Source organism: Quercus suber, unplaced genomic scaffold, assembly GCF_002906115.3.
Source record: "Quercus suber isolate HL8 unplaced genomic scaffold, Cork oak 2.0 scaffold_53, whole genome shotgun sequence".
Taxonomy (NCBI): Eukaryota; Viridiplantae; Streptophyta; class Magnoliopsida; order Fagales; family Fagaceae; genus Quercus; species Quercus suber.
In genome coordinates this window covers 926712-943298 of record NW_027069518.1, presented here as the reverse complement: position 1 = coordinate 943298, position 16587 = coordinate 926712, and the positions used below count along the sequence as shown (strand labels likewise).

Here is a 16587-nt window from a genome sequence, read left to right as displayed (position 1 = left end):
AACCAAGTGATAGATGGAATATCCATTCAAACATCTTTTGTTATTCCAAACGGAGATTTTATTTATGTGGAGAAGAATTAATATTTAATGGGGTTTCATTTCATTGAAAGGTGATTGAAAAAAAAAAAAAAAAACGGATATAAAGTAGAATTAATGAAAAAAAAGAAAAAAAGAATGGAAGTAGGAGGATGTGGGTCCTTGCCAAAACCTAGCTTTCAGATCTTTTTTTTCTCTTGATTTTTTAGTTTTTTTATGTTTTGAGATGAGAGATATATAAAATAGTAGCAAAAATACAAATTTATCCCTGTTTTTAATAGAGGTAGGTAATTGGAGACAAATAGGGCTTACCTTAAGTAGGTAAAGTGCCAATTTTTAAACTACAAGTAGGCAAAGTGTTTTTTGAGAAAACCACAGGCGGGCAAAGTGTAATTTCTCCCTTATTTTTTAAAATTTTTTGAGAACGAAGTATGGATCAAATTGATAGTGCCAAATATAAAGCCTTTTAATTCTCCCTCTTAGAAAACTAAGGAATTTCATACTAATCCCAACTCTACACCTTCTTCCTCATCTTCAAGATGAATACCAAAACATAAATATCTCTAAGAGATAAATATAAACACAACACTCAATTATCCCAACACAAATAATGATGATCGGTACAACACTTTTTTTTTAAGTATATCTCTACACCTTCTTCCTGCGCATATATTTTCACCTCCACTGTCGCATACCAAGAAAAACACACAAAACATGGAAAAAGAAAACAAACGCAAACCCAAATTATGGCACCGCTTCTCTGCCAAAAAAGTTACTATGAGTTGTTCAATCCTCGTCGTTTTCATCCTCCTCTTCATCTTTCTCCACAAACCTTCATCTCCCGCCTCCAAGTCCCCAATCCAAAGCATCGTCAAAGAAACTCATTCCACCATTCACTCCAAGCCCTCATCTGCCCCACCCGCGAGCCTAGAGCGTGTTGTTTTCAATACCGAACACATCTGGAAAAACGACGTACTCAACTCCGTCACTCCCAGAGGTTCCATCAGCGACCACCACAAAGTTGTTCTGGTCACCGGTGCAGCTGGTTTCGTTGGCACCCACGTGTCCCTCGCGCTAAAACGGCGCGGAGATAGTGTCGTAGGCCTTGACAACTTCAACAGATACTACGACCCTAAACTCAAACGCAGTCGCCAAGATCTCCTCCTAAACGAAGGCGTTTATGTGGTCGAAGGCGACATAAACGACATGGAGCTCCTTAATCGGCTTTTCGATACTGTTCGGTTCACTCATGTGATGCACCTGGCGGCTCAAGCTGGAGTTCGTTACGCTATGAAAAACCCAAGTTCCTATATTCACAGCAACATTGCTGGGTTCGTTAGTTTACTCGAAGTGTGTAAATCTTTGAATCCAAAACCTGCCATCGTGTGGGCTTCGTCTAGTTCTGTCTATGGTTTAAACACCAAATTGCCGTTTTCAGAAGAAGACCGTACTGACCAACCAGCGAGTGTCTATGCTGCTACAAAGAAAGCTGACGAAGAAATAGCACACAGTTACAATCATATCTACGGGCTTTCATTGACGGGGTTGAGATTTTTCACTGTGTACGGACCATGGGGGAGGCCAGACATGGCATACTTTGAATTCACTAAGAATATATTGAAAGGGAAAAAGATAACTGTGTTTCAAGGGCCTGGAGGTGTTTCTGTAGGCAGAGATTTTACGTACATTGATGATGTTGTGAAGGGTTGCGTGGCTGCATTGGATACCGCTGGGAAAAGCATTGGGAGGGAAGGAAAAAGAAAGGGTTTAAAGGCGCCTTTGAGAGTTTTCAATATAGGGAATACTTCGCCGGAGAGTGTTGAGAAGCTTGTGGGGATTTTGGAGAGGTTGTTGAAGAAAAAAGCGATGAGGGATGTACAAGAAATGCCTAAGAATGGAGATGTGATGTTTACACATGCTAATATAAGCTTGGCAGCAAGGGAGCTTGGCTATATGCCTACTACAGATTTGGAGACCGGGTTGAAAAAATTTGTGGAGTGGTATGTTGATTGGATCCAAAAAGATTAGATATGGTTCTTTATTTACTATTGATTAGGTTTATTAATTAAATTCAAATACATTATTGTATTGACGACACTTTCTATGTTGTATTTGTCAATGCAACTGTGTTTTTTGAATCTAATTGAGAAATCTAAGGTATAGTTTTTAAAGAATCCGTAAAATTTTAATTTTTTTTAATTTTAATTTTATTGGTAATTGAATATTTGGAGGTCGGGGATTTGAACCTTGTACTTACCTTTTGTTGAAAACATAGCTTAAATTTTTTAGGTTTTCTTTATGTGTGGTAGGTTCATTTGGATTGTATTTTTATTAAAATTTTTAATAACAATTTTTATTGAATTTGATGTTCGAGTTTCTTGGATTTATAGAGTTGTTGGAAAAACCTATGCTTGTATAAAACCAGGAATTTATGTTGTTCACAGGTTCTAATGTTGCTCTTTCTCCGGTAAATTAAACACTGATATTGGCAGATATAAATTACGTTTTTATGCTGGCTATTTCTGTAGCATTGGTGCATAAGGAATGCATGAGTATATGGCCACTCAAAATTGGTTTGTGAATCTTACAGATTCAAAGAAGGCCATAGTGGACAAGCGCCAATGACATTAATCGGCTTTAGTTCTATATATGGTTTGGGGTGTATAAGTTTGTTTTTATACTACAGAGTATGTTTAAAGCTGTTTGAGAATATTAATTCCCTATATTAGCATTTTTAGCATTTCAAAACGTATCTAGCAGATCCACTCTTACTGTTTGCCTTTATTTGAGTATTGGATATTGCAGATAGTCTTGGACACCAAAGTTCCAAAGCCATTTGTCATGTCCACAATCATATTGCATTAGATGCTATTTTGTCAAACTTGTTTACATGAGTTGTGATGGAACATTTTATGTTGTCTAATGTTATAATGTATCAATTAAGATTATTACCACTCATCAGAGTTAATGGAATGATTTCTTCTACAAGCAGCCAAGGTGACTTTGGCATTGACTCTCTCTTGCAATGTAGCCCAAAGTCGTTCAATCCACTTTGGTGCACTTTAGAATTGGAACAACACCACATTAATCAACCTGAACGTGAAATAGTTTCAAATGGTGAAACCATTTTTCTCCCCAACAAATGACTAAGGAAGCTCTGAAATTGACATACATTAAACCTGTAAAAACAATCACTTGTCACCACATCAATTTCTTCCAAGAGAAAGAACATCTCAACTTAATAACAAATGGATAAAGTTTAGCTACAAAATTGGTTGTAACCTTAGGCTACAATTGAACTCATTCTCTTTTTATTGGATGTGAATTTTGACAAACCTACCACTGGATTATGTGCCCATTTGTTTGTACTTTCAAATAGCAAAAAACACTTTTTACTTCAAAGTTCAAAATGCTAGGTATTTGGTGGATATTAAAAAGCTGCTTTAGCAAAAAAGTTGCTTTTTAAAAAAGTGCAAGACCCCCAAAAAGTCAAAGGACCTTTAGCTAGATTTTGCAAAAAAACCACTTCAACTTTCAGATCTCATCAGAGTTAATGGAATGATTTCTTCTACAAGCAGCCAAGGTGACTTTGGCATTGACTCTCTCTTGCAATGTAGCCCAAAGTCGTTCAATCCACTTTGGTGCACTTTAGAATTGGAACAACACCACATTAATCAACCTGAACGTGAAATAGTTTCAAATGGTGAAACCATTTTTCTCCCCAACAAATGACTAAGGAAGCTCTGAAATTGACATACATTAAACCTGTAAAAACAATCACTTGTCACCACATCAATTTCTTCCAAGAGAAAGAACATCTCAACTTAATAACAAATGGATAAAGTTTAGCTACAAAATCGGTTGTAACCTTAGGCTACAATTGAACTCATTATCTTTTTATTGGATGTGAATTTTGACAAACCTACCACTGGATTATGTGCCCATTTGTTTGTACTTTCAAATAGCAAAAAACACTTTTTACTTCAAAGTTCAAAATGCTAGGTATTTGGTGGATATTAAAAAGCTGCTTTAGCAAAAAAGTTACTTTTTAAAAAAGTGCAAGACCCCAAAAAAGTCAAAGGACCTTTAGCTAGATTTTGCAAAAAAACCACTTCAACTTTCAGAAATTGTTGGTTCAATTACCAAATTGTCCACCTGTTTTATTAAAAACCTAACTTTACCCTTTGAAACCCTTTTAGACAATCATGCCAAAACATATAACATCATATTCAATAAGACAAAAACATTATTAAAATAGTGATATTGATATTATTGAAAATAGATAACATTAGTAAAGTAAGACAGATAACATACTTGGTTCAAAATTTTTAGAATAACAAATAATTGATGCTAAAAAAAACTAACATTATTAAAATAATACCAATATATAATAGTAATAGTAATAACAAATAATTATCACAATAATATATTTATTATTATTATTGAGTAGCTTTTTTTTTAGTAAGTATTATGAAGTAGTCAATTTGAAAATGAAATAAACTCCTTTATATATACATTATTATTTTTGGTAATTTATCACTCAAACCACCACTTTTATAAGTGTTAGTCAAATACTCAATTTTTTTCAAAAAGCATTTTTTAACAGTTTTTACCAAACATTCAACTTTTTCAAAAAGCTCAGTTTCATACTGCACTTTTTGAAAATTTCACTTTTTGAAAAAACCCAGTTTTAAAAAGCTGAACCAAACTCATCTTACACATTCTTCTTATATACTCTATGCTTACAAAATTTCTAAAAAATTAAAAATAAATAGCTATGTCATTAGTAAATTGTTTAAATTGCAACTTTTTGTAGTTTAAAATTATGCGTAAAATATAAACTTATAAATCATATAGTAAATAATATTCAATTAATACAAAATTTGATACGTGTATTAAAAATGTAAAGAACATGTAATTCAATAATTAAATTTTCAAAATTTGTAGTAATATTTATTTTATTGAATAAGGTTGTAGCTTAAAACTATAATCAGTTTTATAACTAAATTTTGTCCATAACAAATTGTCATTTAAACATCTCAACTACGTGCAACTTCAGAACAAACCCCAAAATCCCTCTTCCCCGATGTCTTTTGATTCAAGAAAATGCAGGAAAAACACACTGCTTTAACACTACAATGTTAATCAAGCTTGGGGTATGTTCCAAGACAACATAAAGTAAATATTTCTAATTAACTAAGGAGATCAGAAAAAGTGATATTTTTAGAATAGGCCACGTTCAAGACTCAAGAGTCGGCAATTGTAACTTCGAGTTCCACGCCAGGTTCAATAATGATGGAGGTAATCTGCTTGACAACATCAGGGGAGCTGAAGAGGTCAATAACTCGTTTGTGGACACACCAAATCTATCCCAAGTGTTGGTACCTGCAAACCCAAAACCAAAACAGTTGAAAATAGTTTTCAATTGAGCAAAATAGACTTTAACAAAAAACATGTTATACAATAAACCTATGATAATTTTTTTTTGACAAGTACATATTAGTTGACCTATGACCATGGTTGTCAAAATCCTGATCTGGATCCTACGATTCTACGATTTTACGATCTCATCTGTCCAAAACGATCTAAGTCTTTCAAGGATCTTAGCAATCGTTCAGAATCGTACGATTCTGACGATTCCAAACAATTTTGGTTTCTTGTAATCTTCTTTAACTTAACAGAAGGTTCAGTTGGACCCAAATGAAAAATAATATTCCAATAGATTAAATTTTGCTATTCTAATGTAGCGAGATAGAGTGTTAGTTGAAAACAAATAAAAAATTACATTCCAATAGAGTGTTACGTTTTGAGATTTTTGACATCTTAAATGATGCTTACAAATTGATGTAATGATGCATGGTAATTACATCAAATGGATGCAAATTTTTGATTTTTTATGAATGTATAATTTTTGTGATTATTTAACATACCAATTTGTTTTTTTTTTTTTTTTCCCTCAAATAATGTAAGATCTTACGATTCACGATCCGATCCTATGATCCATGATCCCACCTACTTTCAACGATCTTATATAGGATCCCGATTTTGACAACCATGCCTATGACAATGAAATTGTTTATTCTATTTTTCTGGGCCACAGTGAAACAAGGTATGGGCTATGGTATGATCAACTATGATATGAAAGCAACAAATACCCATGGAACATACATTTTAGCCACTAGCTCTTCCCTTTCAAAGTATAAATTGAGTTGCTAATCAAACCCAATTCTACAGGTTAACTTCAATTAGTGGTTCAAAACAGAGTGATTCTAATTAGGCTTTCATGATAAATAAGGCTATAGCATCAAAGTTTGTTTTCAATATTCTATGACCTCAACATCAAAGACAAAACAATAAGGGTTCACCATTTTAATGTTATTGAGACAACTGAACCTCAACGCAAACCCTGGATCTCTCCCTGCTGTCTTTGTATTATGATACAAAGGACCCAGAGGATATACAGGTAATAGCAGGCTAAGTAATAAACCAATAGAGAAATACTTAAAATGAATAGAATAGGATTATTATCAAATGAATATTGAAGAATAATGAGGAATATAGCGATTTTTTTTTTTTTATGAAGCCCAGCATCTGAACCCAAAAACAGTAGGATAAAAAGAAATATACCTTCACCACAAGGGGACTTCCCGGTGGTGATGTGCAGAACCTTGGTGGGCAATGCCCACTGGGCATACACTCAGGCTCATAGATACAAGATAGCATGAGAGTTTAAACCCTAAATAAAATCAGAGATTACTCCGAAAACCCATAAAATTAATAAAAAAATACAAAAACAAAGTCATAGTCCCAAAATTTTGGGGTCAATTGTGAATCCTCAACGAACTAGTCAAAGTTCGCCATATGTATTCTTTTTTGCCATTCTATTTTATTAAAAGTTACTCTTTAGTCTCTACCTAAAAATTGTTACTAACATATAACATTGAAAAACCATAAATAAAAATAAAAATAATAAAACCAACAACAAAACTGGTTTTAAACCATAAAATTCACAAATGGGTCATCTCCAGTAGATAAGATAAACCTTAAATTCAAACTCAAACTAACTAAACCCAAATCAATCCTCAGATAAAACTAAAGGAGTGTCTGTCTAATCTCTGAACTTAAATCAAAACAAACTTTGTGGTGGATCATCTCTAACTCTAATAGGGATGATAAACCTTAACTCAAACTGCCAAATCAATCCTAATATCAGAAATTAAATCATTACAAACTTCATCAAATTGGCCATGCTGATTAGAAGTGAAAGATAACAAAAGCAAGAAACAAACTTTGTGGTGGGTCATCTCTAATAGAAAAGATAAACCTTAACTCAAACCAACAAAACCCAAAGATAAACATTCAATGTAGGACAAAGAAACCCAAAAAAAAAAAAAAAAGGGGGAACATAATGATAAAGTTGCATTTGGATTTAAAATTAAAGAATTTGAAAAAAAATTCGAAATGTAAATTGTCTAATATGAATTTAACAGCATATAATGGGTTTAAGTTTTAAGTTTTACGATTTTCCTTTAACGAAAATACTACATTTCAAAATGTCTTCTTACACTTGATAATTTCACATATATGTATTAATAAAATATAAATTTATCTATGAATTTCAATAATAGAAAAAAAATCATTATTTCATAATTTATTCTATTAATTTTTGATAAAATAAAATTGTATGCATTCTCTTTAAATATTTCCATTCACATGATCAAAAATTTTGTAAAAAAGAGAAGCGCATTCAGTTGTTAATAATGGTGACTCAAAATTCATATACTTCTACTTTTACGGTAATGTAGATAACTTTTCCAAACATGTTTGATGAAATGATGGTAGATGTGAAGCTCAACCCTATCTTTTTTTGACAAAATTTAATTAAAAAATTAGTTGTAACCTAAGGTCATGACCTTATTCAACATCATTAACATTACTGCATATTTCGAAAATTTAATCGTTGGATTACATATTCTTTACACTCTTAATACACATGTCAAATTTTGTATTAATCAAATATTATTTACATAGTTATTAATCTTTAATTTTCTAGAAGATATAAGAAAAAAATGTAATCTAATGGTGAATTTATCAAAATTCATCTTCAATAAAAAGATATTGAGTAAGGTTGTAATCTTAAGCTACGATCAATTTTGTAACTAAACTTTGTCCTTTTTTATTGGTTCCCTACCTGTCAAAATATTACTAAATTGCATTACATAATTTAGTTTGCTGATTTTAACAAGAGGTGGTGCCATTTGACATACAATTAAAATAATTTTGAGGGCTTAATTGATTGGAATAATCCATGTACAAAAATGTCAAAGGAACCTTGTCATGCCTTAAAAGAAAAATAAGAATTAAGTAATGAGTAAAATAGTATGTCAAGGCTTCAAATGTTTACAGTTTGACAGTTTTTTATACCTTTTTTTTTTCTTCTCGATAAAAACCAACTTTCATTAAGAGAATACAAGATCTTTCTTACGGTTCAACCCACAGCTAGTATCAAAGATTCAAAACAGTATTTGACATGAGCATGAACTATACCATTTAACTCTCTTCTAACCCAATTAAAAGAGCAAATAGTATTTGTAGAAAGGGAAAATTAAAAAAAAAAAAAAAAAAAAAACCAATCACGCATCAGCATGTGTAAGCGATGACATAAGTAGCCCTACCGTGTAAGCGATGACACAGGCAATCCAATTGGGTGCTAACATGTGTCACCTTGAAAATCAAAATATTTCGGCCAATCAAAAGATGCCACGTGTCTTGGAGAAAAAGTCTTAAAGCTACTCCAATGACAGGCTAATGCTTTAGCTAATTTGGCTACTGCCTTAACATTATCGCAAGAAGAGACAACCAAAGTTTCTATTTCCCAATGGTGGGTGGTACCTCTAGTGGTTGAAGAAGAAGAAGAAGAAGAAGAAGAAGAAGAGCAGGCCAACATTATTTCTGTATGCCTTGTTGAAAAAGAAGATTGGCGACAAGTGATCATTGAGTACCTTCAACATGGAAGACTCTTGGATGATATACGCCACAAGACCGAAATTCGGCGAAGGGCTGCTCAATTAATAATTTCAAAAGAGTGTTCCATTGTATTTGAAATGGGTCAGTGGGACAAAAAGTCATTTGCAAGTATTTGAAATGAATCATATCGGCAGGGGTTAAGTTGAAAGAATTTCAGAGGAGTATTTTGGATCGTTAGCGGCAATCATAGGGTGTAGAAGATGGTGATGAGGTGAGGATGTTGGCTAGATACAGCATACAGACTACAGGGTTAGCCTCGTGTTTTTAAGAACTCCTGGTGAAGTTATATCAGAAGGATATACTTCGAATTACGGAGATGACATATGAGAAAGTGATTGAGTGTGCTTGCGTCATTGTATTGCTCAAGTTAAGTTGAGGTAATTTCAGAAGCTTATGGATTCTGGGTCTACTGGTGGTGGTTGTGAAGAAGATAGAGATGAAGCAAAGTGAATGGGTGAAACATACAACACCATGGAGCTGGCCTTGTACGACGGAGACTTTTTGGTGTAGATGTTTATAAGGACTACACTTTGGAATATGGGAGCGATTGCATGCTGAATGAGGTCTGATGGCAAGTCATCGAATGTGCTTGTGTGATAGGACCATATCGACGAACGTTAAGTTGAAGTAATTTTAGAAGAGTACTTTCTGAATTACTTCAAGCAAAATTTAAGTTGGAGTAATTCCAGAAACATGTGTTTTGGAGTACCAGCAATGATGACCTTTGTGTCCTATTGGGCGTGCCAAAATTTGTAGTCGACTAAATTCCTAGTTTGAGATAAATCAAACAAGTAAAATAGTTATACAAATGCAAATTTGTATTGATGAATATGTGGTACAATTCTCAAAAATTACAAAAGAGTAATCCTCTGATTCGATCTCCTTGAAAGACTTGTTAATTGGAATTGTAATAATGTGATTTTGACTCGAACACCAAAAATCCTTCAATTTGATTGAAGGTTGGATCGAAGACCCTCGAAACAGAATTACAATGAATCTCTGGCTATGAGCTTGTTATAAATTCTTTGCTCTTCGTGTTCTTGGTATGTGGTGGAAGTTCTTCGGTGTTTTAGAGGTTTGAATCCGTAGAGCTTCGTTGATTTATGGTTTGTTGAGGTTTCTAAAAACTTTTGAGCTTGATTCCAGCAAACTTCAAGATCTAGGTTGATAGTTTGAATGGTTTTGTTTCGAATGTTCTTCGGTTTTGAGGTTGAAGTTCTTGAAGGCTTAGAGGCTTGATTCTTGCAAAGTTTTTGTACTTATGAGTGCTTCTGAATCCTCTAGATGGCTTGGTGTGTTGAAATGCATTAGGAATGCTTCTATTTATAGGAGTTTGGGGGTGGGTGAGCGACATGTGGTGAAGCTTGATTGGTGACATGTCTCACAGTTTGATTAGAGGAGCTTTAAGACTTTTTCTCCAACACACGTGGCATCTTTTGATTGGCCGAAATATTTTTAATTTCAAGGTGACACATGTTAGCACCCGATTGGACTGCCTATGTCATTGCTTACAAGCGCAAGGCTGCTTATGCCATCGCTTACACATGCTGATGCGTGATTTTTTTTTTTTTTTGCATGCATGCATGCATGCATTTTATGCCCCTATTTCAATGACACTTGGCAAATTTCTATTGGTTTTTGAGTAGTGTAGCAAAACCTAGTAGCAGTACGTGGCACTTTGTAATTGGCCATATTTTGTGGACTTGGTAGTACGATGTGTTAGCTTGTGATAGGTCGGAAATTTTCTCTTTCTACAAATGCCCCTTCAAGACTCGTTCAAGCACTCAGTTTAGGAGTGTGTTGCAGGAATGAGTTTCAAAAACTGATTTTTACACCTACCTCTTCAAGTGAAGAAGTTGAAGGTGGTGAAACTTTCAGCAGGATGAAGTAATTTTAGAAGGGTAGACCCACCCATATGAAAGGTTCTGATGAGACTGAAAAGTGGTCAGCAATTAGTTGAATGTACCTGCGTGACTGAGCCTTCTCAACAGAGGTTAAGTTGAAGTAATTTTAAAGGAGTGTTCCATGATATTTGAAATGGGTCAATGGGACAAAAGGTCATTTGCAAGTAGTTGAATGTACTTGTGATTGAATCATCTCGGCAGGGGTTAAGTTGAAATAATTTCAGAGGAGTATTTTGGATCTTTGGCGGCGATCACAGGGTGTAGAAGATCGTGATGAGGCGAGGATGCTAGCTGAGTATAGCATGCAGAGCTATGGGGCTAGCCTCATGTTTTTAAGAACTCCCGGTGAAGTTATATTAGAAGGATATACTTCGGATTACGGAGAGGACATGTGGGAAAGTGGTTGAATGTGCTTGCGTCATTGTATTGCTCAAGTTAAGTTGAGGTAATTTCAGAAGCTTATGGATTTTGGGTCTACTAGTGGTGGTTGTGAAGAAGATGGAGATGAAGCAAAGTGAATGGGTGAAACATATAACACCATGGAGTTGGCCTTGTACGTCGAGGACTTTTTGGTGTAGATGTTTCTAGGGAGTATACTTTGGAATATGGGACTAACTACATGCTTAATGAGGTCCCGCAACAAGTCATCAAATGTGCTTGTGTGATGGGACCATACTGATAGACGTTAAGTTGAAGTAATTTCAGAAGAGTACTTTTGGAAATACTTCAAGCAGAATTTAAGTTGGAGTAATTCCAGAAACATGTGTTTTGAAGTACCAGCAACGATGACCTTTATGTCCCGAGCTAGTGGCAACATGGAATATGGCTTTGGTGGAAACACATTCTTAATTGACTGACACCAGATGCTGATTTCTAATGAGATGGGACCTTGGAGATTGTTCTGAGTGTTAGATGGGAGAAAATTTGTAGGACGCCCTAATACCTTTTGTCCCTTAACCAACGAAACTTGTTGAAAGATATGAACAAATCGGGAGGTCGATTGAGAGATATGGAGTTGTGGTCTTGCGACGTGTTGGAAAAGCACAAAAAAATGAAAGATGGAGCTAATTTGTGATCCTAGTTTTAGAAACTAGCCAAGTTGCTATTTGTCTGAACCTCTGCTTATGCTGTAAGACCAAGCAATTAGAGAGAGACTATGGGGTCCTCAAAGCAATTAGGAGGCTCCTTGAGCTTAGAAAATAGGTGATTCAGTTGGCCTTAGATCTCCTTACTAGGTAGATTTGAGACTATAAGGAACAATGATGTGGGCTATGTTACGTGAAATTTTATGGACAAATGTGGTCGTTAAGTAGAGAAATAAAGCTTGTTTGGATCTTAAAATTACAATGATGTTGTGAGGAGGGTTTCTACTGAACCATGAGAAGGTTGAGTTCAAGCTGATTACAAAGCAATATTGGTTGCTAGGTATTGAGAATGATTAAGCTATAGTGAGAAATGGCTCTGAGAATGAGGACTTGAAAATTTGAAAGAAGCAAATCTTCATTTCATGATTTAGTGTGTTTTTCTTGATGAGTTTTCAATGAATTCAACCCTTCTATTTATAGCGGAGAGATGAAGAACGGTAGATGGGTAGTTGAGAATGATGGATGATAATTTTTGGTGAGAATGGTAGGCACTAAGCGAGAATGGTAGGTTGAAGATCGGTAGGCACCGAATAGAAATGGTAGGCTGAAGTAGTGACCCAATGTAATTTCAAGTTTAAGACACACTTGTGAGATTTTATCTGTTCTTTGAAAGGGAAGCTTTGATGAAGTTTGGAGGATAACCTTGAGGGAATCCAAACTAAATGGATGAATCTCAAAATTTGATTTCGGGAGCTTGAGTTTTGGACACTGCTAGTACTTCGGAGAAGTGGGTTAGATTGGTGGTTTCCAAGTCCTAAACAAATAAACAGATTTCAAAATCTAAATCTTCGCGAAAATCTGAGTGGGACAAGTTTTGCTCAGACATCTTGATTCTTAGTCAAAGTTCACATCAAAGTCAACAACTGTAGAATCACATTATCTGAGCACTTTTGGATTCTCAAATGAAGAAATAGATCCCAAAATTGGAATCTATGCGAAAAATTGAGCAAGACAGGTCCTTCTTGAAAATTTTGACTTTTGGTCAAAATTTATGCAAAAGTAAACTTTCTGGAAATCGAACGTTTGTGCAATTTCCGAGTTTTGAATGAAGAAATGGATCCCAAAATCAGAATGTACTCAAAAAACCGAGTGGGATAGGTCCGCTTTGAAAATTTTGACTTTTTGGTCAAAGTCAACCATGCTCAAGGCCTTTTTTCTTTTCTTTTTTTTCTTTTTTTGGAGGTTCGAATTCGAGTCAGGATGAGCAGGTCAAACCGGGTCGGATCTGGACAGGTGGTTTAAACCAAGCCAGGTGACGTCATAAAACTGAGGAGCGTGACAAAGTATGGCGTGTGGATGCGCATAGCGCGTGGGAGCTCGTGATTTGGTGGGGTGGCGCGTGGAGGAGTGTGATACTAGGTTGTGAACGCATGCTTTTTTGGGGGCGCATGGAGGAGCGTGGCTGTTCTCCTTGACCTGAAATTTTCAGGTTTTGTAGATCTTGGGCCGATGGATCTATTGGTGGCATTGGTTTTGTAAAATTTTTTCTCAAATTTGCACAGATTTGAATGAAAAATCTGCTGGTCGTTGGGAATTTGTTGCCACGCGTGGCGGAGCGTTATGCTCCACTACGGACAGCTATTTCGAGTACTGTAGTTCGAAGTCCTTAGAAGATTTTTGTGGGTTGAGTTTTGTGAAATCTTGTCAGAAGTTTTAGAAATCCAGAAGAGAAGACCACAGGCATTGTTGGACTTATTGCCATCTTAGTCTACTTTTGCGGTGGCCATTCTAAGAAGACGGTGCCAGGATTTAGACTTGTGAGGTAGGTAGTGAGTCATCATCTTCTGTCTCCATGGCTGAATATCATCTTTTATTTCAAAATTCGGTGCAGTCTTCTTTGACTTTGAGTGCTGTGAGTTTGCAAAATCTCACTTTGAGCTCTAGTCGTTTTCTGAAATGTGAATATAGTTTTTTTCACTGGCTGGTTGGTGGAACCATTTAATGGTTTGCAGACTTTTTTCATTTTTCTTGTCTAGTTATTTTAGAAGTTTTTTTTATATAAAGGCATGCTATTGCCCTCCTTCATGCTCAACCTTCAGCTTTCTTCTCCTACTTTCAAGATTAACTCATTTGATCTATCACTATAGTGTCGCTCGTTATATTATCAGATAATGGCAAACCATTCTACAATAGATTAATGATAGAGCTATGCGAGAAGTTTCGATTTAAACAATAAAACTCCCCCATGTCTAATGCCCCGTCAAATGGATTAGCTGAAGCATTTAACAAAACACTTGGCAGTTTGTTGAAGAATGTGATATCCAAGACAAAGCGAGACTGGCACGAAAAAATCATAAAAGAATGCACTTGAAAGACGAGCTTGATAACACTCAAGGCCTTGTTGGGCCTCGAGCATTTTCTCATCAAGTGCCTCTAATTCTTGCAATTTGAGCTTGGCATTTTCTTCTTCAGTCAATCCTTCTTGAATGGCAATTCGTAATGATGGGATTTGGCGTTCTAAGGGAAGAACGGCTTCCACTCCATAACAAAAGAATATGGTGTCGCTTGGGTAGGCGTTTGAAATGTTGTTCGATGTGCCCATAATGCTTCTCCAATTCTTTCATGCCAGTCTTGCTTTGTCTTGGATACTACCTTCTTCAACAAATTGCTAAGTGTTTTGTTAAATGCTTCAGCTAGTCTATTTTCCAGGGCATTATACATGGTGGAGTTGTATTGTTTAAATTGAAACTTCTCGCATAGCTCTGTCATCAGCCTATTGTAGAATAGTTTGCCATTATCAGTTATGATATAAAAAGAGACACCATTGTGATAGATCAAATGAGTTCAAATGAAATTGACCACCGTTTTCAAACTAGAAATTTAGTTGTCTACAGAATTATGAACTCTAAAGCATTGCTTAGTAAGTTTGAAATTCACCAAAAGCTCTCTCTGTTAAGGTTGCTCAAGGGTTCAATGCACAACTTTTTGTTTAGCTTAAGCTTATAAGCTTAACTTTTAGCTTTTAGCTTTTACGTACAACTTTTTAAAACCTCATTATTTCTTACTTTTTTTTTTTCATTCTTTTCAAAGTACTAGTATACTTTAGCACACTTTGAGCAAAAATCTAAATAAGTTGTTACCTAACGAACATAGTCTCCTTCCATCACTGGCTCTATAATTTTCTAACAGTGCCAATTACAAAGCCCAGAGAATGGCACTTGTTTATGCCACTAGTGAGTCACTCACAAGAATGCAAATCCTTGCGCATGAATCATTTAACAGCAACATTAACATTTAGCTTAATCATACCTAGAGGGGGCGTTGCTAATGTACATGTTTGATTCGGCCTTGCTCTTGCTTTGGCTCAATTCAATTGACTTGCTCCTCTATCCTCCATTTCAAGTTGTTGATGGTTGAAGCATATTATTCACTTTGGTGCTGTCATGAGCAGTTGCCAATGTACAATTTGCAATACTCAGCTTTTTTTAAAAGGCATAAATGAATTATTTTTTTTTTCTTTTTTCTTTTTAGAATCAGACACATATGTAATTGATGTCACCTCAACAACAAAAACACCAAATGTAAAATGGGTCTACCAAAAACTTTGCTGCAAAAGATATTTATTTATTTAAGTGGGGAGGGGGAATTTAATCCCAAATTCTTCAATATAGGAGAACCGGACAATGCCTTGTATAATTCTTAATATGATATAAAATCCGTATCAAAGGTAAATTATTATTATTATTAAGTGTTGTTTCTTAGGTGTTCTTTTTAATATTCTGCCATGTGAATTTTTTCTCATAAGATTGAAGTGTATTTTTTAGTTAAGTAGCCACATAACTAAATCTTAAAAAATGAATATAAGAATCAGCACCTAAAGTACTGTACCTAAATTTTATCCATAATAATAAAAGTTTTAGCACAATCCAACAAATAATCATTGAAAAATAAAAAGTGTATCTTATTGCTTTGACAATACCTTCATCATCCACAAAATTTCTTGTGTGCGTGTGTGTATATATATATACACCTTCTATAGTAACACATGGCCCGTTCCTAATAATTAAGTTGGTTTTAAAAATGTCCCTAAAAATGAATAAATGTGACCTCACCCCTTAAAATGAAAAAAGAAAAAGAAAAAGTGGGGTTATCGCATAGAACGTGTCAATCACCTTAAGTAGTGTCGTCAACTTGCCTACGAACCACCAATAAATTTATTTGTTTGTTTTGGGGGGTTGATAAAACTAAGATAGAAAATAAATTATATTCTTGGTCCTACATGTTGTGAATGAGATAATGCATATACTAGATCTTACAGATGTACAAACTCCTAATGCAATCTTCCAAGATAATCTTTCTGCGAACTTATGCCCTAGGGGTTTACATCCAGATTCTCAATATGTAAGCTTGAGAAAAGTTTGCACCCAAGGGATCGTGCCATTTTCCCAAACCAATCTCATCTATCATTTGGGGTCTGTTGATTTTTATCCTCAAGTTCAGGGCTATGGCAGTGTCAAATTTACCTGGTGGGAGAC

General features: G+C 35.0%; 1 protein-coding gene across 1 annotated transcript; it reads left to right on the top strand.

Annotated features, from left to right (window-relative positions):
* The first annotated feature begins 813 nt into the window (after positions 1-813).
* On the top strand, positions 814-3182 carry LOC112012110 (UDP-glucuronate 4-epimerase 4). The gene is made up of 2 exons (XM_065772103.1): positions 814-2049; positions 3039-3182. The coding sequence occupies exons 1-2, from the start codon at positions 814-816 to the stop codon at positions 3180-3182; spliced, it is 1380 nt and encodes a 459-aa protein (XP_065628175.1).
* Positions 3183-16587: the final 13405 nt, after the last annotated feature.

What these genes read in the sequence shown, in the direction of transcription:
- LOC112012110 (XM_065772103.1), top strand. Translation starts at nt 814, where the DNA reads ATGAGTTGTTCAATCCTCGTCGTTTTCATCCTCCTCTTCATCTTTCTC. An exon ending in TGGAGTGGTATGTTGATTGG is followed by an intron (nt 2,050 to 3,038) that starts ATCCAAAAAGAT and finishes AGCCAAGGTGAC; the next exon opens with TTTGGCATTGACTCTCTCTT.